This window comes from Parasteatoda tepidariorum, chromosome X2 (assembly GCF_043381705.1).
Source record: "Parasteatoda tepidariorum isolate YZ-2023 chromosome X2, CAS_Ptep_4.0, whole genome shotgun sequence".
Lineage (NCBI taxonomy): Eukaryota > Metazoa > Arthropoda > Arachnida > Araneae > Theridiidae > Parasteatoda > Parasteatoda tepidariorum.
The window spans coordinates 277,492-302,794 of NC_092215.1; the positions used below are offsets into that span (position 1 = coordinate 277,492).

The window sequence follows — 25,303 nt, forward strand, 5'->3', positions numbered from 1 at the left end:
TTCCAGGTGGGTGGCCACCCTGAAGTAGTAATTTAATAAAATAATATTTCAGTTTATTGTGTTGAGTGTGAAAGGAAAACTGATAAAAGGCAGAATTTGAAATAAGCATCATTTTCAACAAAGTTTTAAAACTTCACTTACTTAATATTTGTTCATATAATAACAATGTTGGTCTATAACCATTTATAAAAAATTATATAAAGATTACATATTAAGGTAAAGTTATTGGAAAATTATATTACAATATTAGTAAAGGCTATAGGAAATGATATTTTTTATATAAATTTTGAATAAGTTTGCGCCTGACTTGACATAAAGGTAAGTCAGCCTTAATGCTTAGTTATCATAATTTGCACATGCATATTACACATAAATATTTGACATGAACTATGCAATAAGATAAAAAAAATCAAATTTTATTCCACAATTTTGAGTTTGTTCAGAAGAAGAAGCAAATGAATAAAAAATCATTAACCAATGACTGATAGTTAATTTAGAATTAGGTAAAAGGGAAGTTAGTTCAATCACAGATGTTCATAAATTAATTTTTTCTTTAAATTGCAGACTGAGTATCAGATTACTAAAGCAGTTATATCATTTCCCACTAATCACTTGTTTGCTACATCAAACAAAATAAATGGGCATCATAACCTCAAGAGGAAGAGGATGGATTGACAAATTGTTCCTGGATATAGTTCGTTGATATCACTTCAGTATGAACTCAGGGTGGTCACTCAAATCAGGTTTCAAATTGCCCTGATTTTTCCAGGCTTTCCAGTAAAAATCTTAAAATTTCCAGGTCGGCGTGCTTCCCCCCCCCCCCCNGGCGTGCTCCCCCCCCCCCTTATGAAGTCTAGGTGGGTACAAGAAAAGTTTTAATTTTATAAAGTATTTTATTTAAAATGTTATTTATTTGATATACCATTGAATAGATGCGGAGAAAATAATATGTTTAGCTTGTAGAATATATTGCTTTTAAGGAAATTTTTCTTTTCAAAGTGTTAAGTAGTTTTTGCACAAAATTGCAAATATAGAGTGACCCAAAACAAACCTTGGATAAGTACTGTTTAATGTAATTTCATTAAGCAAAAGAAAATAATTGCAGGTGATTATACATCAATAAATTTTTTTATTCATTTACATTTCAATTTAGAGCTATTTTATACTGCATTTTATCCAAACAGTGCAATAAAATCCATTGATATAATTTCCTTTAAACCAGTATCTAATCAAATGTTTAAATAATGTTGTTTGTTCTGTATTAGCACTATTATTTTAAGAGACATTCAGAATTCGCAAAAGGCAAAATTGTCAAATTTCTTGTGGCATGTTTTGTAGGAAAAACCAAGATAAAATTCTTAAATTTTATTCCTTTTTGTTTTGTTTTTATTTTTCTTATTAGAAATTAGAATATTTGAGGAATTCCAATCTAACTACATGGTTTCTTAGTTTAGATTAGGTAGCTGATTTTGATTTATAACTGGGAAGCCGAAAAATTTCAGTACATTAAAAAATCTATTGAAAAAATTTCACTGTACATTAAAATGAAAAAGAAAGCAACAATTTTTCACTGTATTATTAGCTTATAACAGTTTTTTTCCGGGAAAAAAAATAGTGCAGGAAAAATGATAATTTAATATAATTATTTATTGGCTGCATAAAATTAAATATGCGTTTTGCACAGCAGACGATATTAACCGATATACCATTTACTTGAATTTAGTGGCACAGTTAACAGTGAACAAGAAAGAGCACATGTCCCCAGTTGTAGCATTAGAGCTGCACCAAATTCATGAAGAAAAAAAAAATTAATATAAATTCTAGAATAAATTTTTATCTCTTTATAATACTCCTGTCGACAATTTCTGTTGCCAATTACAGGTTCAGTAACAACTAACTTTTTATACCATTTACCTAAAAATTGAATGGGATGTGTTATTTGTTATGCAAGTAATTTTATTATTATTTTCTTAACTCAATAAATAAATAACTACAGTACGTACTGACTTTTTTTCTCAAAATACATACATTTTTCAAGTTCTAAGAAAAATGATTGATTTAAAATGTTCTAAATGATTCTATCCATATTTGGCTTTCTTTTTATGAAGAAAAAAACAAAATAAGAGATGGAAACAAATAAAAATATATGTAATGAAAAGAAAAGCAGTGGTGTCTGACATGAAAATAATTAAATAATTTTACAATAAAAATAACACTTTACTATGAAAAAAAAAAAAACTTTGAACAGAAAAATAATTTAATTATATTAAATTTTAGTGGCACAGAACAATTAATTACGTATTTTGAGGTCGCACATAAAATATCAAAAGTGTATCTTGAGAATGATTTTTGTAAATAAATTTGAAATGTCTCTACAAGATAACCTGTTTTGTTACAGTTCACTTTTATTATTACTTTTTTAATTTTCTATTATTAATGTGACTCTTATGTAAAAAAAAAAACTGTACTTAGAGATTCACTTACCACGGTTAAAAATTTCAAATGATGTAGCCCTTCATTTAACAGCCTATAGCTTAAAAACTGATATTTATAAGTCAAACGTCATTATTTTAAAACTTCAATTTTTTACTTTGAAAATGATACCTTGTTTACTTAATATTAAGTTTAAAATTTTGGTCATCTGGTTGCCTAACTTAAAACATGTACCTGAACAGCGCAGAAAAAAAAAAAAAGTTTAGTTTTCCTTCCTTCTAATAAACAAATAAAAATAATTTCTTTCAAATTCTAAGTTTATACATCATTTAACATGTTTTCCATACATTCCTTGCTTATTTTCCAGCTTTTTAAGGTAAAAGGAGAAATAATTGGCATATATCATCTCTGGAATGTAAGCAACATTTATGAGCTTTTGACATTGTGATTAATAAACAATTCGAATTTTGAATCAAAAATCAAATATTTACCAACAAAACAGTAAAATTTAATGTTATGTTCAGTTGGTTCGTAAAAAAAGCTTCTTTTTGTTATAAAGGGATAAAAATGAAATTCAGAAAATTAGCATCAATGCAACAATTTTGCCATTAACGATTCAAGAAAATGAGTGATTGGTACGCTTTGCTAAGAAAAAATTATTCATTGGATGGCAGACTAAAAGCTTTCAGAAAAAGAGTGCAAAATAAAATCTATTAGTAAATTATAACCAATTATTTTTTGGAGAATTTTATAAAGTTAAAAAAACTAAAACATTTTGTTAACATAAAAAACACTCCCAAAGCATCGGAATTAACTTTAACAATAAATGAATTCAGCCCACGGACTAGAAAACAAAAAAAAACCTACTTATATAAACAGAAGACAATATCTTAACCCTTTCTTTCAACTCCACCACAATTTTTGCCTTTTTTAAACTGTGTAGTCTCATAATCTCCAAAGAGATCAAAGATTTCTCCATTCATTTAGCAACATGGGCGAGTTTCATATGGCAGTCTAGTTTAGCAGGATAACAATGGTGAGAATTTTAATGCAAGCAAAGTATTGCTAAGTTGATGATATTTCAACTGTTTGACAATAAATTTCCATCTAAATAAAGTGGATATAGCGGATGGCAAAATAATTTAAATTAAGAAAAAAATTCCAACTTTTCTTTAAAATTACCTGATTTTTCCAGTATAAAAAAATTCCCTGATAATTCCAGGTTTTCAAGGTGGGTGGCCACCCTGGAACTACAACTTAAGTATAGTTTGTCTACAGTAAGAACTTCCCCCGCCACAAAGTCTGAGGTCATCTGCTGCTATGGAAACAAGAATAGCACATTTCAGGGAGGGTACCTTCTTTTCACTCTATGGCTAACACAATAGACCAAAAAGAAAGACTCCCTTTTTCTAGCTGACCCCAGCCAAAACCTGTCCTAAACAATGACCTCACACTCCTTTTTGAAATAGTTATACCTCGTTACCATAGTCATTCCTACGGATCCAGACGAACGGCTAGAGGAGTTCTTACTTTAGACAAACTATTAGCAGAAGAATATTGTGACTTAACTTTTGGAAACATGCTACTATGAGATAACAAAAAGATGCTTCGTTATACTAAAATTGCTATTTTGTTTTAATGTCAACCTCCTAGTTAAACATTTATTGCATTACTGTTTTAATTGTCAAACATTGCATCCTGAATAATTTTGACATAATGATTGAATTTTCACTTACTGGTGACTGAATGTAAACAATAACAAGCTTCCTAAAATCGGAAGAAATTTAGAAGATTTTCGGTGTATCTCCCCGCTTAAGAGGCGATGTGTGAACAAGCTTATTATTCTAGGAAGTTTTATTTTTGTGATTTGTGTTTATGCTGTGATATTACTTTATTTATACTGTGACATTAATTTTATTAAATTTGTTTTAGGCTCACAACCAGTTAGAACTTGTAAACTACAATAAACTTTTATGAATAGTAAAATTATGCATAAATCTGAACACAATTCACAATAATAAAACTTCCTAGAACATTAAGCCTGTTCAAGCATCGCTTCGTAAGCATAACATAAGCAGAGGGATCGACGGAAGTTTTCTAAATTTTTTCCAGTTTTACTAAGCTTGTTATTGTTTACATTCAGTCAACCATCCATTAAACTCAAGATTAGAATAATTTTTATTTGAAAATGTACTTTTTTTTCTTCATTTGGTTACATTTAAAATAATTTTGCTTATTTTTAATTATATTTACATAAATGATACAAAAATTAAGTTACTTAAAATATTTTTTTCTTTTTAAAAAAACTCAAACTTATTTTGTTTAAAAAAAACATTTAGTTTAAACCGGCCAACCTAAAAACCTAGGTTAAAGATGTATAAGTTTCTTTTTCTTCTTCAGGGATAATTGCAGGTTCAACTCAAAAATCCCGAAAATTTCTTGAGAAAAATCATTAATGACACTTTTCAAAAAGTTAAAATCTTTTTAAATTTAAATCCTTGATATTTTCAAAACATGAAATTCTAAATAAATTATTTGCAGCATAATTTAAATGAATAATTATGGATAAGTTTACTTTTATCTCTATCACATTTGTTATTCTACCAGAGAAAAATATTTGCAAATGAAAGAGATGCCAAGTATAAATTCTAGTTCTAATATTTTTAAATAAAATATACAAGAATTTTTATATATAATTGTGATCGATGATTTCTTGAAACTGATTAACTTTGGGATCATCTCTGTTTCCTTCCCTGTAAGTACAGAAGTAGCAGTGTTGTGTTTTGGGAACTTTTTCCTGTCTCCCCTCTCAGCCAATGGCTGTTATCCAGCTCATTATGAAAGTTCAACCCCTGTTAATATGTTATATTCTAACAGGATTTTTCAGATATTAAGTAAACATTTTTAAAAAAAAATTTTTTTTTTAAAGAAAGAAATTATAATTTTTTAAAAAAAAATTATAAAAGAGTATAATTAAATGGACTCCATGTATAAAATTATTGGCATTAATTGGTAATCAAACATTAGCCAACATACTTACTTCATTAGTTAAATGTTTATTATTTTCAAAATCTCTCCTCACCCAACTTTTTAATTCAGCTTGATGTTCCTTATTAGGAATTCTTTTTATAGTTCTCAATATGTCTCTATATAGCTTCAAAGTTTTAGATCTTAGCAGAAACTAAAATAGAGAAGATTAGAAACTGCTAATTAATTTTTCAAAAATAAATACAGTATATATACATATACAGGATTGCCACTCAAATCTGGAAAAATAATTTCTTGTGCTTTCCCTGTACATATTATACACAATATATACAACACAAACACTGTGCTGTTTTGAGCTAACTATACTAGTTATAATTGTGGAAAAAAGGAACAGCTGAACATACTTAAAACAAATGCTATAGTAAATAAACTAATTTAATATAGCTGAAATATCTCGTAGATTGCACTTTGAATGCTTGCCATTTTTTAAAAGATGAAAATACAAAACAAAATTCCCTGCATTTCCCTGTTATTTTAGGGATTTTTAAATTCCCTCTACTTTTCAGGTTTTCCCCATTCTCACAGTGGAGTGGCAACCTGATATAGTTCAATAAAAATTTTTTTTTAAAAGCAACCTTTTAATTTAAAGAGAAATGAGTGTTCAAAACTAATTAATGGAAGCACTATTTAAATCCCTTCGATTAGTGTTATGACCTGGTGAAGCGATAGTGCTTGCATATATTTAGGATACATCAGAGGCGTAGGTACAGTTTACAGCATCTGGGGACAGTTTTTGGTAGGTACAGTTTTTGCGTCATCTCGTAATAAACTGCCAGTTTTAAAGGGGATTTCAAGCTTTAGATAATGTAAAAGCTGCAGTCAAACGCACTTGCACTGAAATATTAAATTTTACATTGAATAAAATTTTGAAACGAGTAAAGTTTTGAGTAATATTTTTTAAAATGTTAATCGATAAGATCATAAATTTTGATTTGATTTCCTTTTTAAAATTTAACAATGTATATTATAGTTTCTGTTACACCTAGGAATAGGGGGGGGGAACGTTTTTTTAAAAATTTGGTTCACACCTAGTTTTTTGGTTTATTTAACAGGGTTGCCACTCAAATCTGAAAAAAAAGTCCCTGTATATATTATACACACTATATTAAAAGGAAACACAGAATCACTGTGCAAATGAGCTATATTATGATAATCTAATCAAAGAATGAAACTAATTAATAAATTCAGAAGGTTTTTGACACGACAAGGGTATAATACTGGTTTAAACTGTCAAAAACTGAAGTTTGCCAAGAAAATATATGAACTTCAAAACTACCAACGGTTGCCATGCATTATATTGAAATTTAATTATACTGTAGGTAATCAGCAGGTTTTAAAATATTTTTTAATTGGCAACACTAATTTGTAACAGATTTAAAATCTCAGAAATTTATATTCAAATGCATGTGCAGAAAAATTTTGCACAAAATATTTTTAAATATTTATATTTTGAGAAAAAAAATTTTTTTTTTTGATACTTAAGAAAATTAAAAGTTTATTACTATGCATTTTTGACATATAAGGAACATATAACTAATATTTATAAGGAACTTACAAGTTATGTTGCATAAATACAAACTTGATACAAGTGTATAATTTTTTTTTTTTAATGTTATACTGAACATCTTTATTATCCAGTATGTTAATTTGAATTTAAAAATAGAAGAGCTAAAAATAGACAAAAATTCCCTGATTGTGAATGTTGCATGTGCCCAATTGTGAATGTTGCATGTGCCCAACCTGTTTAAAAGATTTTTCTTTAAAAGATGTCTGATGTACAAAACTGCTGTTTATCTTTAAAAATGTCTAATTTTTAGTATGATCTATACTATACACTAAATTTGGTTATAAATAAATTTCTAAATAATATCACTGCAGATTTTCAATAACACATGAAAATGAATACATAATATTACAAAAGATGTGAGCTTTCAAAAGTACAAGATTTTGGTTACTATTCAAAATATAAGTGTTTCTTCAAAATTTTAAATTTATTTTTTCTAGAACATATTTAGAAACACTATCCTTTATAAAAAATATATAAATTTTATGTATTAATTAAATTTCACATATGAATATAGGTTTTCGACGTGACGGTTTAAACCGTCAAAAACTGTCAAATGTCAAAAACCTTCCAACCCTGAAAAAGACAAAATAAGTAATTAAACAATAAATCAAAATAGTAAAGCACTTAAAACAGCTAAATCCAAATTTGTTTTATTTTAATTTATAAAGTCAGAAAAACAATTCAAAAACAAACCTGCTAACACACACATCTTAAAATATTTGTTTTTTGCTAGAATTGTTTTTCTGACTTTATAAACTTTATTATGATAACTAATACTAGTTTTAATTGCTGGAAAAACTTAGAGAAATCAAGAACAGTTTAACATACATAAAAAAGGAATAGTATAGTATAGCTGAACTATCTTTAAATATCCCATAGATCACACTTTGAGAGGTCAACATTGTGTAAAAGAAAAGAATAAGAAATAACTATTCCCTGTATTTTCCCAGTTTATTAGAAAAATTCAAAATTCCCGTCATTTTCTCCATTATTTTTAATCTCTGTATTTTCCAAGTTTTCCCTATTCATCATATACAGTGGCAACCCTGTTTAAAATAAAAGGTTGAATAATCATTTACGCACTAAATTAAAGGTATTTAAGCTATTATAAGGTCAAATCATTAAATTCTTTTAACTATTAATTAATATTATCAATAAACAATAAAAAATATCCACTTTTCTTCCATAAGCTAATAAAAAAGAATAACTTATAACTCAGGGTTGCAAATAAACCCACCTACCCAGTAAAACCCGGGCGGCTTTTACTGGGCAAAACCTACTCTGAAAAAAACTCACCCTAAAGTTGGTATTGATTAGTAAGAATATAAATACTGGGACTGATTAGTAAGAATATAAATAAAAAGTAATCTTGTGTTAAATTAAGTTTCAAATGTGTGATGTATGTGATTGCATATAACATTTTGCATTGTGATGTCAGAAGAAATTTTTTACAGGCTTTTGTACCAATTTATGTATATTAGTTAATAATTACATTTTAATTACCTATATGTTAAGTCGATTCATACAATTAAACTTAATTATTAATAGTAAATAAGCTTTTTAACAATAAGGTGCTTATCCCCTCTCTTTTAAAAAATCCCCCAATAAAACATGAAAAACCCACCTGTGTTGGACTTTTCTGGAAAAACCCGTGTTTCTTGCAACCCTGTTATAACTTATTGAATATGCTTGGACTTAACATTTTATCAGAGCTACGGCAAGGCCAAGCGCCGCCAACCTCTTAGCGACCTATTTAAAATATCGCTTTCAAATTAGTAAAGAGAATGCATAGAAATAAAAAGAAAACAAGTCCGAAATAAAATATAATAGAAAAAAAATTGGAAACATTTTATTCCCCTTTCCAACTCTTACCTTGGTTAATGTCAGTGTTTGTTTGGACGAAGCAGTCATTATTTCATTTCTAAATTTAAGATCTAAAAAATCGGTATAAAAAACAATAATAATTGTTGTTGATTACGACTTGAGTATAAAATAAAAAGAATCGTGATTTTAATGTAAAACCAATAAGAAATTTTATTTTAGAAAATAAGAGTTTTGAGTATGAAATGAATGAGTGACTGAACGTAAACAATAACAAGGATGTGCGAACAAGCTTGATATTCTAATAAGTTTGATTACTGTGATTTGAACTTAAATTTACGCGCAATTCAACCATTCATAAAAATCTTCTGCAATTTATAAAATCTAACTTGTAAGTCTTAAATAAGTTTATGAAAACTAATATCACAACATAAATAAAGCGTAAGGTTTGCCGGAAGCTGTATAAACCTCTATGGTAAAAACCCGGAAATTTTGCTAAGAATACTAACCCTTAGCGCCACCTTTACACGGTCAACCATTCATATTTTCGACTGTGATGTCTGGCAACAACTAAATTCAAAAGCGGTACATTCATGGTATGAAGTGAAGGCGCACTAGTTTCGAGATGTCTGGAAGTGTTATTTTTTCCAGTCAGTTGTGTAAACAAGTTAATATTTTAAAATGTGGATTCCGTCATCTGACTTCAAATTTAAGTAATAATGAAATTTAGAATAATGAACACATTTTTTTTCTGCTAACGCGATTCCAAAATTAAATTATGTTATTAAATTCGATTGTTTATATATTTATGTTTATATTTTTCATGTTTATATATTAGATTAGTTCAGCTTGATTAAATGTGGAGAAATAACTAACAATTTGTATATAAAATACTAATAGTAAATATAAATAAATCATTTATAATTTATATCGTAATTTTCGAAATCAATTCATCCATAAATTTTGTCTCAAATTACTTTTGTTATTTTGACTAAAGAATAAAAAAATTCTTTTGTTTGTAAATTAATTAGATATTTAATAAATGACTTAATTTCAAGGGTAGAAATCAAGCTCAAAGGACCAGAAACTGGACCATAAAAGATATCACAATAGTGCGTTTACGGAAAGATAGATCGAAAGTTAACTAATAGGTCGCCAGAATCTTGATCAGGCTTGCGACTTTTGCGATTTTCTCTGCATTTTTTATTTTACAGAATTATGATAAAAGTGAATAACAGAGGAGTCGTGCTGTTTGTTATAAATGCATGATTGGTTCACAATACAATGAAACTACATTTTTTAATTAACTAAATACAATTAAACATTGAATTTTTATTTTTAAGTATTGAAGCAGTTTCTTGTAAACTGATTATATTATTATGCTTGCTAACAAAACTTCTATGATACGAAAAAAATTAGTTAAATTATATTGTAAAATTCTGCCATGAATATTATTGGTTAATGATACAGCAACATATTAAAGGTGTAATAAAAATACTATGAGTAAATTTTAATATAAATAGCAATGACCAATTATTTTATATATATAAATAACTGATTTTTAATAAAAAATTAAAGCAAAAAAAAGTGTAAGATAAAGTACTTATCTTAATCACCGAGTGAACTTGAATTGCTGTTGACTCCTACTTGATTAATAATTGTCTTTATAGTATTTTTTATTGCATCTTCTAATTCCCACACATGATTTTCTATTTGTTTAACATGTTCTATGCAATTATTCCACTCTGTTGGTAAAACATCACTTATTTATTTTTTTACACAGTTTTTCTACATCACCTAACGTGAAAGTTTTGTTCTCTTTAGATACAAAATACTTGTGTCCAAATTAACTGGATCGGATTAAGTATAGTCGGACCCCAATTTAACGAATTCATAGGTACCGAAAATATTATTTACCAAGTCGGGGAAAATTCGTAATATGGAGGGCAAAATTAAAAAAAAGTTGACTAACCTTATGGAATATTCAAACATCATTAAGGAAATACACAATATGAATAGAAGTCTTACACTTTTTATTCAGGAACTTAAAATACAGCGAATGATTACACGTTGATTAATTTGAAATTTTAAAGCATTTTGTGAGTAATGCTTTCTTATTTCCTTCTTTTTTGACGTCATGAAGAAAAGGAAATACTCCTTCATTTACATCTTGCTGCATTAGGTAAGTGTTCACTGTTTCCAAACCATGCAAAGCATCAGAAAAAGTAGCAGTTTTCACTGAAGAGTCATTATCGACTTTTGTGCCAGACTCGCTAGTCATTGTTTCCTATAAATCTACTTCATTAACTTCGTAAAATTTGTTAAATCGCGAAATTAGGTAAATAGGGGCTCGCTAAACCGGGGTTTGACTGTAATCTTAAACTTGTTTTGTAATGAATATTGGCAATTCCAGCCATATCAAATTTATTGTATTTATGGTTGTTTTCTTTCACTATTGCCATCAATTCAGTCTTTAATCCTCTTCTTTCTACATCCCTTCGCCAATAATAATAGTTTTAGCTTTAAGCCAGTCTATTATTTATTTGATTTTTAGCCTTTGGTCCTGATTTTTTTTATTTGTTCAGAACTTGAAATTTCAATGAGCATGGGATTTTAAAGGAATTATAAGAATTTTTTATTAATTACTTTCACTAGACAAGAATTAGGAAAAGCTAGATTTCTCTATGTCAGAGCCCCTGTAACATGTTAAAAATCAAATTAAAAAACTTCACATGCATAAAATAAAGCATTTTCAAGTTATGCAATAATTTTTACAAACATATTTTTATTACCCCATAAACTCAGCAAACATAATAAAGTATTTTTAAAGTATGCATAATTTAAAAAAATTATGAGATGCTAACTAGTTGCAATCCTCAATTAAAAAAGTAATTTTATAAACTGAGAATCTACTTAAAATAATTAAATTTAAAAATCATAAGGGTATAAAAAATAAAAAAAATCCAAAAAGTATGAATTATTTCGTCAAACTAAAATCAGTTATTAAAACATCTTTCAATGCACATGAGACATAACCAGTTTAAAAGTTGCGGTCCCATAGTGCTGTGTAATTATTAACTCTTTCAATTATTGCTCTATATAACTAATAAATACTGAACAGAGTTGGTGGTGGTCAAGCATATTTAGAGACATTATGAGTATGACTTAACATAAAAATTAAAGTAACATTAACGTTAAATTCTTGAAATTAAAGTATAAAGCTATTCAGTGTACTGCAATTTCATAATAATACATCATAATATAAGAAAAAAAATATTACTTGAATATTTCTATAGGGATATGCAAAGTAGGTAAGACACCAAAAAATTAAATTTTACCTAATGTTATATTTATTTAAGTATTATTATTATTTTTATATACTAACCTTCAGTTCTGTATACTCACTGAATTTTTTAAAATTTTTTATGTTTTGTTTAGTTTGAAACAAAATTCAAAACAGATGAAGCAGAAAAATTGGATAATGAATAATATTTATATAATCTATTTATAAATAGATGTTTAAATTTTTATAAGGCACAGTGGATGTGCAGTTATAGAATTGTGTTGCATAAACTATTATAGTGCAACTGGGGTCATACTAAAGCAAAAATTTGAGTTTTATATTAACAGAAAGACTTTTTCCATATTGAGTTTTAAATTCATTTAACATTCTTTACAAAACTTGATCATAAGAAAAATACTGGAGTTTGATGATCTCTTCTAGGAGTAGGGGGATGATTTCTCTTTCAGCATCACTTCCTCTTTATTTAAACTGTATTAAAAATGCTTTGATTGTTCTGCGTTTTACTAATGCAGTTTTTAGCACTTTCTTTTTTAGGGATTTACATGTGCCATATTACTAAAAATTTTGGCAATAATGTTTTTGCATATACGGCAAGGAACAAGCAGATATGTTGGCCAAGAAGGGCACTCAAGTAATTCAACAGCCAAGCGCTTCTAGCGCTTTCTATTCCACAAAACTTAATATCAAAAATCTAATAAGATAAAAGCCTTGCTCACTTCTCATGTTTCTTCAAGAAGTTGGAGGAATAGCTTAGACCAAAATATTTCAGATAAGCCCCATGGAAGGGCTGTTGTGGAATTCAGACTTGCGATAGGCCATGACTACCTTCAGTGAATTGGCATTTTCACAAGTCCTAATTGCCCACTCTGTGAAAAAAACAAAATCATGGACATTAGCTGGGATGCGCAGCTCTGCATGAGAGCTCTCAGTTGAAGCAATATTGCAGCGCTCAACATCTGCTGATGGGACTTTTTTCTCTTATTGTGTTCTTTTTAATTCCATTTCTTTGTTAATCTTATAAGAGCTTGCCATTTTCCTTTGCCATTGGATATAAATAAATAAAAATAACTATTTTGGTAAATTGTTTATTTGGTAAAGTTTAAACACTTGAGTGTCTCACATTTATTTTGTTGAACATATTTTTAGGAAGATTTGCATCTCAATCTTCTTCAGTAGGCTTTATTGGATTAGGCAATATGGGCCAAAATATGGCTAGAAGTCTTCTAGATAAAGGCCACTCTTTAGTAGTTTATGATGTATTCCCTGAAGCTATGTCTCAATTGTTAGATGCTGGTGCTCTAATAGCTCAAAATCCCTCTGAAGTAGCTGAAAGATGTAGTACAATTATCACAATGCTTCCTTCTAGTCCTCATGTTCAAGATGTATACACTTCAGAAAATGGTATTTTTCAGTGAGTATCAATTTCATTATCAGAATATTTTGCTTTGATATATAAATATATCTTATATATGCATGTAAAAAAAAGGAGAGAAACTCAAAACTGTTATTTAAATTTTATGAAAAAAAATGTATGGGTGTTTGACTGAATGTAAACGATAACAAGCTTCCTCAGAAATTTAGATAACTTCCTGTGTATCCCTCCACTTATGTTTTGCTTTCTAGGCCCTTTCTGATTATTCTACAATGTTTTATTATTGTGTTTCAATTTATGCATAATTTTACCATTCATAAAAGTTTTCTGTAATTTATATATTCTAGCAGATCATGAGCCTAAAACAAAATTAACATCCCAGCATAAAAAAAAGTGTATGGTTAGCCATGTTTTGAGGGGTATCCCTTATTTATATCCTATCATAGCAAGCTTGGAGAGTCTTCCGATTTCATTTGCTGTTTACTTTGTTGAAAGTTAGATTGAAAGAACGTGTTATGTTGAAAACATTAAAAGTATAATTATATTGAAGTTCGTTTTTTCAAGCTTAGGATAAAAATCAGCCGTAAGTAGTAACCTGGAAGTCTTATGACGCCTCATAGCGCCATCTGTGCTTAGCTTTACCTGGTCAACCATCTATATTGAAAGGGAAAAATAATGTCATTCTTTAAGTAATTTATTTCAGTTATTGAAAGCTGGAAATTGATCATAAATTTGGTTCATGCATTTGTTTCTGCAAATAGGCTATTTGCAGGTAGTAATAAGATGAAAATGTTAGAAATTTTTAATAGTAAGATATGGTAGAAGGTACTAAACAAAGTAAACATAACAGTCTTGCTAAATATTTAAAAAAAAAAAGATACTGAAATTGTTATAAGTTTTTATTAAATTTAGGGAATGATAACTTAGTGTGAGAATAATAATTTTAGTTATGAACATGTTTAAAATAATAATTTTAATGAAAAAACTAGTCTTTAAAACGATTAGAATTGATGCCTCTCAACAGTGTAATTTTCTCAAAATGAGGGTATGGTAATAGTTAGGGAATGAGAAAATAACAATTTCCTTTTGAAGTTTACACTTACAAATAAAATTAAAATGACATTTTCTGTTCCTTAACTATCCCATTAGAGGAAATTAAGACACTAATCAATACATTTTTAGAAAATAAATTCACTTCATAAATTTAAATGCGGTAATGAGAGTGTCATCTTGCTACTTATCCACTTTGTTTTTTCTTATTAATACACACTGAATAACTTCTCCCAATTTATTGTAATTTTTTTTAGCAGTTTCATGTGTACTGTGTCTCCCCAAATAATAATGCCATCAATCTGAAACATTTTTGCTAAGTAAACACACCCATTTAAAAACTAGAAAATAAACATAGAAAGAACACTACAAGGGGTAATTTTAAAGCATGAAAGTAGAACAAGAAAATAGGTATTTCAGTGAGAAATATGGCTTTTTGAGTTTGTAGCTGGTAAGAATTACAAATGAGAGAATGAGATTTCATGGGTTTAAAACTTATTAAAAAATATTTATTTCAAATAATACTTCGAACTTATGAGACAATGTAATAAAAACATCTTCACACTACATATTGAACAAATAAGTAATTTATTTTTAGATAGAAGAAACTGAAATATCTTTCATTTATATCATTTTAGCTTATTTGCATAGAATTACACAATAGTAAAAGGAGAAAAAATGTCAACAATTTGTTCGCTCTTTATTTAATATGTTTTTCTAGGATGTTGGCGTCAGTTTGTGTTTTCATCCTTTTTTTATTGTTGTTTTTCCTTTTTCTTTATTTAGCTCACATTTAAGGTATTACTTTAGCCCTGGTTGTTACTTCTTTTAGTGTTTATTTTTGAATTTCTTGACTATTATTGTTTTCAATCTTTTTTTTTAAATTTGTTTTTATAACTATTAATTGCATAGCTTATTTTTATTGTTAGCTTATATTTCTTTTTGTAAGTTAATATTTTGCTTGATTCCTTTTGTTAATTAAAAATTTTAATTGTAATTTAGTTTCCTATTTATTTTAAGATTGTCAGAGACAGAACTATCGCCGTCAAAAATGTTCATGTCGTTAAAGTGTGGATAGATTATAAGAAGAATATACAGTGCAACCTCGAAAGTCCAGACTGCTCGGGGGTGCAGATGGTCCGGATTTCCAAAATTTCCGAATTTTAGATACCTTACTTAAATTGATAGAATTATTGAAGTTTTGGATTCGCTCGGCCAATTACGTGATTGAACGCGCATGTGTAGACCTCCTTTTTTTAAAAATTGATTTGGAACATTTTTTCTGACGAACTAGACATAAGAATCCGGATTTCCGAGGTCATACTGTATATATATATATATACTTTCCTTCAGTTTAAACTTTACTCATAATAAAAAAAGCATTATAATTTTTACTATATCATTTCTAAAATTTGGCAGCAACCTTTTTGTATGAAGGGGCCACTTGCACACCTTGTAGATTAATGAATTGCCACACTCATATTTGGTCATGTTAGTGGCAAATGTAATAATTTATATATATATATATACAGTCGAACTCGTTTATAACGAGCTCGGATTTAACGAGAACTCGGATTTACCGNACAGTGAACTCTCGCTACTACGATATCCAATACAATAACTTCCTTTATTACGATAATGTTTTGTGGTCCCGACAAACTTGCATATAAATTAATGTCATGCTTCTCTCAATATTACGATATTCTCTGGAGCAATAAACCCCTGTAAAACGATTTTTTTCTTCCAAATTTCAACCTTATTTAATTCATTTATTATAGGTTTTCAAATAATGTACAAAATCTTATTTTATCATCTTTTGCTATTTTTTCCATCTTTTCTGACAAGAGAAGACTCACTGCTGACTACCCCAAGAGCTTCGTTCTTAGAATTGCTCCCTTATCTCTTAAGAAGTCACAGATGTAACATTTCTGTATGATTTCTTTTACTTCATGCTAAAAGCTGATCGTGAGTCACAAATGACCACAAGTATCACATTAACATCTGAAAGAGAATTTTTTCCTTAGGGGGAGGGTGGAGCACCATTCACAAACGAAAATCATTTTCGTACTTTGAACTAACCATATGCATACTTTGTTGGTTGACTTAACAGTCATAAGAATGAATAAACAAACAAAAATATCAGATTATTTTCAATAAAAACTGTTTTCAGCTATGTTTGCGATCTTATTTTATTAAAATTGTTTTTTATATTTAACCTATCTGCAAATTAATATATACATTTATAGTTAATACATATATAACATTAAAATTGAAAAAAATCTTTATTGTGTCCCCAAAGTATGCAGGCCCTTGATATAACAATATATCCCTCTACAGCAATATATTTATTTGGTCCCAAAAATATGGTTGTAGCGAGGTTTTACTGTATAAACATATGTATACACATAAATATTGTGGAGGATATAGGTTCTGAGCAAAGAAACCACAAAATGTAGACCTTAAAGAATGAAAGTGCAAAAAAAATAAATATATATATATACATTTTATAGAGTAATATAAATTTGAATTAAATATTTTTGTTAAAAAAAGTTTAAAATGTTTAAACAAAAAGAAAAATTAAAGCAAATCCATTATAGTACAAAATAAAATTCAATATTTAGTATTATTTTTCTGATAATATTTCTATTTTTTGAGCAATTAGAGGTTTTAAGAATTTTAATAGAAAACACATGTATATATATATGCAGTCGAATTTCTATTTAACGAACTTCCATTTTGCGAATTTCTCTATTTTGTGAATTTTTTCGAGGAACCAAGAACATTTTGGAAATTTTTTCGTAAAATAATTTCCATATAGCGAAGTGAATTTTTTATTTAACGAACTTTTCATTGATATCCACTTTCCCTATTTTCCAACGTATTTCAGAACATTTCACACTTGTTAATGCATTTTATGGGGGAAATGACCTTGAATTAATTTTTGAAGCCACTGCTTTACGTAATGTTTTACTGCTTCTCTAAAAGCTATTTTAGAGAAAGCAGTAAAATCCCTTTCCCATGTTGTTTGAAATTTCAAAAGAACAACTCAGTACTAATTAACAGATTTTATCAGTAGCAATTACTTAAGAACGCATTTGGTAATTTATGTTTAAAATTTCTTTTATAATATATGCAGCTATAATAATAACATAAATTTAGCATTTTTTTTTTTAGTTGAAAATGTATGTAGCATGATAGTGTAAGATTGGATAATGTTTTGCTCTATTCCTTGTTTCCATGCAAATTTCTTTTATGGTTAAGATTTATAAAATAAATAGTAGATACTAGTTTGCAAGATAAAGGTGCATAAATTACTATTTTAACTGTGCCTAAAGTTGATGAATTTAAAATCTGTTTTGCATTTAAGTGTTTTACTATTTAACGAATTTTCCATATAACGATAACGAACTTATTATCGGGATTTATCGACATGTTAAATAGAGGTCTGACTGTATATATCACAATGAAGACAAAAGAGAAAAATAAAGAAAACTAAGAACATTAATAAATTTTATTTACTGAGCAAAAGCTGCAGATATATACAGTGTATCCGCGCACCTGGAAATTTATGGAAAGTCATGGATTTCGGTTGCCGAAAAATCTAATTTTTAAAATGGAATTTACCCTCCCTCCCTTGTAGCAAAACCCCCACGTACAGTCACAATTTATTAAAGTATAAAATTTTTTTTATGGTGTTCCTTAAAAATTATGGTGTTCTTTCAAAAAATGAAAGGAAGTTAACATCAATTCTAGAGCAAATTATCTTTTAAACTTCTGTGATTTCAGAATTTTATCTATTTATTTATTATAAATTTTTATTTTATCAATTTAAAATTCTAGCTGAAGAAAGCCAGTCATTAGCAAATTTTTTTTATTCTGAAATGAGAACAGAAAAATCACTGGTATTTCTTTTCTTTCCATTGAACATGAAAAGTATCTTTAGAACATAATTTTGCAGAAAAAAAAGAGAAATTTTTTTTCTGCTTTTGTATTTTTTTCAGCTATTTTATTGCTCCAACTCTCTCTTTATTCTGTTTTTTAAATTTAAAATCTATAAATATGAAGATGCAGAGTCTAACAGTTTTGGTTATACCTATCATTTCAATTAATGTTATTATAATGCTTTTTTAAATTTATTGTCGGAGAAAATAATAACTTCGTTAAGTTATGAAAAATTCTTGGCATTAGTCATGAAAAGTCATGGATTTGAAAATCTAAATCTAAAATGTAGCAGATACCCTGTATATAGAACTCATAAAATAAGTTAAAAGCATAGAGAAAACATGGAAAAAGTTAAAGATTAATGAAAAGGGCAGGAAAAAAAATATTGAAGTAAAATATTTGAAAACAAAAAAAAAAAAAAAAAATTAAAATATTTNATAAAAAATGAAAAGACATAATCTCTTCATCAGCACACGCAATTATATCCACAAAAAGTAGTGCTTTCGAATATTGTATCAATATAGCCAAAGAAAAATATAAATTTTTGAGATTACACGATTACCGCCATTACACGACTATTGCAAAAAATTATATATTTTGCTTTAACTATATTGATACAATATTCAAAAGCACTCCTTTTTGCGAATGTAATCGTGTGAGCTGATAAAGAGATTATATTTTTTAGTTTTCTGGCTTTTTTAAGCTTTTTTAATATTTTTAAAAATTTTTTTAAAAATATTTTATTTTAAAAATTTTTTTCCTTCTCTTTTCATTAATCTTAAATTTTTCCATGTTTTCTTTATGTTTCTTAACTTATATATATATATATATATATATATATATTATCTTACAATGATGGAAGAGACTTTTTCAGATTATGATGTTGCGTATAATTTCTCAAAACGCACTCATAGAATTTTTTTATAACTTAAGAAATGTTTAGATCATACGATTTTGCATACTTATTATTATTCATTAAAAAAATCACAAGATATCAGTATTTAAAGTTTTGATGTCCTTTTGTACTGTGCACGTGTAGGTAACATTTAAAATATTGCTTTAATAATTTTGTCATGACTTGTGTTTGGTAACTTATGAAAAAAATCAATTTAAATATCTTGAAAATTTAAAAATTTCTAACATTTTTCTGAGTACTTTTTAAGTAAGAGTAATTAGTGAGTACTAAGTAAGATTTTGTTTAATCCTATTGAACATTTTTACAGTTATAGTAAATAACTATAAGGCGATTTCTTTCATATATAATATTTTTCATATCAATGAATATTTAAGAATGCTTTGCAAAATTTTATTCAGTTATTTCATATGAAAACCAAATTTTTACAAGTGTATTGTTATATTTTCTGGCATGGGGTATTCAAAAAAACTCTTTTGTTCATAATTTATTGCCTGTTCCTCAAATATCTGAAAGCTTTATTGATAAGTATATGAAATTGCAAGACTCTAAAATTATAAAATGATTTACTAGTATTTCGTGAGAAATGAGAAGAAAATGTCAGAAACTGAAAGTATCTTTTCCATTTTTGCGTGGGAATGTATTAATTGAATGATATAAATTTTATCATGAATCATGATAAATTTTTTTTTCATTTCTTTAGACAAGTCAAACCAGATACTATTCTGATTGATAGTAGTACAATTGATCCATCTGTTACGAGAGAATTAGCTATTATGGCAGAAAAACGAAGAGCTTTATTCTTTGATGCTCCTGTTTCGGGAGGTAGAATTCTATTGCTTTTTATTAATTTTTTTATCATTTTTTTCCTATTCTCACTAACAATTAACAGGGTATCTGTGTATCTAGAAAGTCATTGAAAATCATGGATTTTGACCTTGATCGAAATTTGTCATGGAAAGTCATGATTTTCAGTGATAAATACTGAAGATTCATGGAAACTCACTGTTCATCATGGATTTTTGGCTATTAAAGCCCTTCATAAACTTAAAAGATTTGAAAATACTGCATTGCAATTTGTATTCACTTGCAAAGCCTCCTCTAGAAATGTGGGGGCCCGCGGTTTTATATGTAGTTATATTAAAATTATATTTGTTATATTGAAGCAACAAATTAACTCAAGTAAAAGGTTTTAGGTCTGATAAATATTAAAAGTTTTAGCAAAACCTAATTTTAAAAATGATTTCATTTTGGAAAATTTTGAAGTTAATAATTTTTGTTTAATCTTTAAAATGTTTTTATTTTGATTTATATCTATATAGTAATTTCATAGTGCAAGGAATGATGTTGATATTGTTGTTTCTTTAAAATTAAATTAACATAATCTGTAGAATTTACCTTAAAAGGCATTGTAAAATATTTTTAAACCCATATTCTAAATTTTATGTTTGTTACCACAAATTGTTTTCTTTTGCAGTTTGTGTAATAGTTCATTTTTTTATTGCTTTGGTTTAATCTGATATATTAAAAAAGTGTGTGAAGCATTGCTCTGATAAAACATTTTTTAAAAGAAAGTTATACTCGTGGGTTTAGAGATCTTCTTTCGACTTTATTGAGTATTAATGTATTTACCTGTGCTGGTCATGGAAAATGTTTGATAGAAGACAAGGAAAGTCATGGATTTAAGAACTCTAGATGTAGCAGATATCCTGTAATTAAATGCATAGTTTGTTTTTAAAATTAAATTCTATATTTTTAAATTCTTCTTTCAAATTTTCCTATAATGAATACTATAATTTCTTGTGTATTATCTATGAATTATGAGTTTAAAAAATGATGAGGGGGCTTTGTGCTTATTATGCACCGTTTTCTTTCTCCCTGTGCTCATTTCTAGTTGTCTATTTTCATAGGAGATGGTGCCATGTAAAAAAAATGTCAAAAAGTTGAAAATTTCAAGAAGAAAATAAATCAACAGCAAATTTGACAAAGTAAATTCATATTTGTAAAATTATTTTTATTCTAACTTTGAATTATTAAATGTGATAAAGTAGTACTTTTTCGCAAGCAATTTTAGAACTTGCACTCTTCGTTGATGGTATAACCAATCAAAAAAAAAAAAAGAAAGATACAATTTAATTACATCGCATGGCCGGAAAAGATCTCTGATTTTCTATTCACAAAATTATTTATTTTGATTAAGTATTAACTTGGATCGAATTTTTAAATGTGACAAAATAAACGTTATTTTAACAAATTATTTTAAAACTCTTTTATTTCATGGAATCGTCTATTCATGTGAGAAAATTAAATAAACTTAAGCAAACTGCAACGTCAGAAATGGTTCCTGGGTTCGTATTCACAGAATTATTTTTACCCTCAAAATATTATTAATAGACATCTATTACATGGTGTGTAGTGTTTTTAAAAGGTGCTTATTTTTGATTTTTTTTAAAGCCCTTAAAGATGCTTTTTTTAACTTTTCAAAAGTCTTTGATTTTTTCCTTTTCAAAAATGAGCTATTTTTTCTTACCACGTCGATTTTCACCATGTATTATGCAAAAGTGTGGTTTTCACATCCAACGTTTTCACAATTCATTCAAACAATGCATTACCGCGTACCGTCAGTCCATAGTGTATGAAGCGCAAATCATTTCACATGTTTGATGAAATACTTGTGGATCCGCATGTGCGTATACTTAACTGGGTTTGTTGAGATTTTTGTTGTCTCATGTGCAACTCTTCTGCATTTTGCAAGATATTCTCAATTTCAGGTTTCATTTTCCACCTTGTGAAATCGAACTGAAAAATTTCTCAATCTTTTTATGGTGGTTAAATAATACAAGTTAAAATATTTTATGAGGAATTTAATTTTCCACGGAATGAAAGTATTGAAGTCCTCATTCCTCCCTCTGAAGTTTCTCTAAAAATCATTTCCTTGGGATAAAACTGGTTGACCTTTATAATCAGGGATGAGATTTTTTCGCTTTTGTCTCTCGAATTTCATCCTTTTTATCAAAAACTCTGATTCTTTAAAAGTTTCGGCTTTTTTTTTATAAATATCTCGCTTTTTTTTAAAAAAATTCAGTCGTTGAAGCTAAACCTTATGCATTTTTACTTATTTTTGCCGTTTTCTCTTTTACGCGCAGAAAATAAGATTTTCCGTATTTTTATCCGTTCGCTGGATAGCTCGTATTTTCGTAATTCAGACGTCGCTACTTCTTTTTTCTGGCGTGAAAGCACACGAAAAAAAATAGGCGAATTTGCGGTGGATTAAATTTTTAAAATCGCGATTTTATTATCAAACATCGATTTTCGTATTCACCTGATTTAAAGGTTGAACGTTGTGATTCTTATTCAGGCGATTTAAATATTGCACATTGCGATTCTTATTTACGAGATTTAAAAATCCAATATCGCAATTTGTATTTCGCGCTTTTAAAACCCTATGTAGCGATTCATATTCTCGCGAGCTTAAAATCCAATGTCTTGATTCGTTTCTGCGGTTATAATATCAAACATCGATTTTTGTATTTATATGTGCTTTAAAAATTAAGCATGGGATTCGTATTCGGGCGATTTAAAAATCATGAATTGTGATTCATATTTATGTGATCTAAAAATTACGCATCATGATTTGAATTTTCACATTTTTAAATTCGATATCGAGTTTCATATTCACGTGATTTAAAAGCCTCATATCGGGATTCATATTATCTTAATTTAAAATCATGCATGTGATTCATATTCATACAACTTTAAAATTAATTATCAGGATTTATATTCACATGGCTTACAAGTTTAAAAATCTAACTTTTTTTGTCAAATTTGTGTGTGTGTGTATATATATATATACACACAGTGTAAAGTTGCGTATGCGGAATCGGTGGGACTTCCAGAAGTTCGTATAATAGGTTTTTCCGTATAATAGACCCCCAAGGTAAACAAAGCTTAAAATGATTTAATAAACGATCTGAATCTAAGAAGCAAAAAATAAATAAACGTTATTTTTAAGGGGAACAATGTTTTAGCATTAGAATATCTAAATCAAATATAAAATATTAGAAAAAAAATATTATTGCTGAAAATATGGAAAACGAAAAAAATTTAACAGTTATGAAAATATTAATCCGCCATTTTGAACAAGAACGATTCAAGCAGGAAGGGGAAATTCATGTCATTCTGGAACAAAGCTTAAAATGATCTAAATCTAAGAAGCAAAAAATAAATAAACATTAATTTTAAGGGGAATAATGTTTTAGTATTAGAATATCTAATCAATAAAATATGAAATATTAGAAAAAAAATATTATTGCTTAAAATATAGAAAACGAAAAAAAATTGACATATGAAAATAATAATCCGCCATTTTTAACTAGAATGATTCAAGCAAGAAAGGGAAATTCCCGTCATTCATTAAAGTGGGTAGGTGGAGGAGAAAAATTCATTTCCTCCTTATTTGTGAAAGAAAATAAGTGTAAAGAGGAGATCATTTAAGTTGAGGGTGGGGAAGTAACAAATTATTGTTTTCTCTCCAATCATTGGCTATCAATCAAGCATAAAGGCGGGGCACGCTGATCGGGTTCTCTTTATTTTTTCTTCTATGACTGAAAGAATCTGCTAAAGAGAGAATGTTACCCCCTTTTTCCCCCGCCTCCTAAATATTACATGGTATGGGGAAGAACGAATGTTTTGTTTCTCAAGGACATATATCCTTTTAGACCTATTCAAATTTTCCATTTTGACTCCCCCTCCACCTTAACGCTTGTCCCGTTTACCCTTTTCCGCAGTATTTCTTCTTTCAATAAAAAGGTTCCAGGAAATGCCTCTTTTACTAGCCACCTGCATGGGAAAGGAGGGGGGAGGGGACTCAGTTGTGATCTTTTGAAAACAAATCTCCCTCTTTTTCCTACATTCCAAGGGAGGAGCGTCACTAACGGTCACTCAATGGTCTTAGTAGATCTTCACTTCCCCTTTCTGGTGATTTATGGGTTCGATGCGGAAAAGAAAAATGTGTCAAAAGACTTCTTTTTTTTTTTTTAAAGGAAAGGGGATGATGGAGAGATGTTTGTTTATTTTGATTGTTAAAAAGTGTCCGGGAAATCGACTCTTCCGAGAAAGGGACGTCCGGATATGGGACGTTACACTGTATATATATATATATATATATATTCATTCTTGGATTTTCTCTTTTTTACTTTTTGGCTATGTATCCTGTATTATAAAGTATTGTTTGCAAACACTATGAGCAATGTATAAAGACAATGAAAATATTTGTGAAATCCGAATTGTGATTGTCAAAATTCAGTGATAACCTTCCTATTATTTATTTATTGGTTTACCAAGCATATTATTTGCATATTGTTGTGGCAACATTTTATTTACTTTCACTTAGCTCCTCATTTGATTCTTGGATCAAACAATTTATACGATTCGAGTGAATAAGGGAAACTTTCCATATGCTAAATTGTAACAATTGTTGTTGTGTCCTTTCTGCACTGAAGGTATAGTGCAGGAGTTTTGAATGCATGCCAGTTTTGAAAATTTTTACTTCTGCACAAAGCAAGTGATATTTCTTAATTTCAATATTTCAGTTTTTTTTTTGAAGTTTCTCTTTAGGTTAAGTTTGTAGATTATCTTGGATTTTCTAACTTATTTTAAAGCAAATAATTTACCACTATTGTTTCAATCATTTGGATCTTAATCAACCACTCTCTTTCTTTTTGTTTCTTATCTTTATCCCAAAGGAGGCCTTGCACAATTGTCAGCAAAGAACAATCTTACGTAAAGAACCTTTATACAATCTTTGTTTTCATTTGAAATATTATTATAAGCTATTGTGTCTTCTGTGGGGTA

The 25,303-nt window shown here is 28.1% G+C and overlaps 2 protein-coding genes across 3 annotated transcripts in view; one reads left to right on the forward strand and one right to left on the reverse strand.

Annotated features, from left to right (window-relative positions):
* LOC107440713 (LYR motif-containing protein 2) overlaps positions 1 to 9,380 on the reverse strand; it is a 10,933-nt gene extending 1,553 nt beyond the window's left edge. The window contains exons 1-2 of the mRNA XM_016053697.3: positions 8,921 to 9,380; positions 5,474 to 5,614 (exon numbers count right to left, since the gene is read on the reverse strand). Of these exons, the coding sequence (XP_015909183.1) occupies positions 5,474 to 5,614; positions 8,921 to 8,959 (180 nt within the window). The 5' untranslated portion in view covers positions 8,960 to 9,380. The remainder of the gene's footprint in view (positions 1 to 5,473; positions 5,615 to 8,920) is intronic.
* A 43-nt stretch (positions 9,381 to 9,423) lies between these two features.
* Positions 9,424 to 25,303, forward strand: part of LOC107440712 (3-hydroxyisobutyrate dehydrogenase, mitochondrial) — a 42,151-nt gene continuing 26,271 nt past the window's right edge. For both annotated transcript variants that reach the window (XM_016053696.3, XM_016053695.4), the window contains exons 1-3: positions 9,424 to 9,582; positions 13,320 to 13,584; positions 20,154 to 20,275. In XM_016053696.3, coding sequence (XP_015909182.1) covers positions 9,495 to 9,582; positions 13,320 to 13,584; positions 20,154 to 20,275 — 475 coding nt within the window. In that variant the 5' untranslated portion in view covers positions 9,424 to 9,494. The remainder of the gene's footprint in view (positions 9,583 to 13,319; positions 13,585 to 20,153; positions 20,276 to 25,303) is intronic.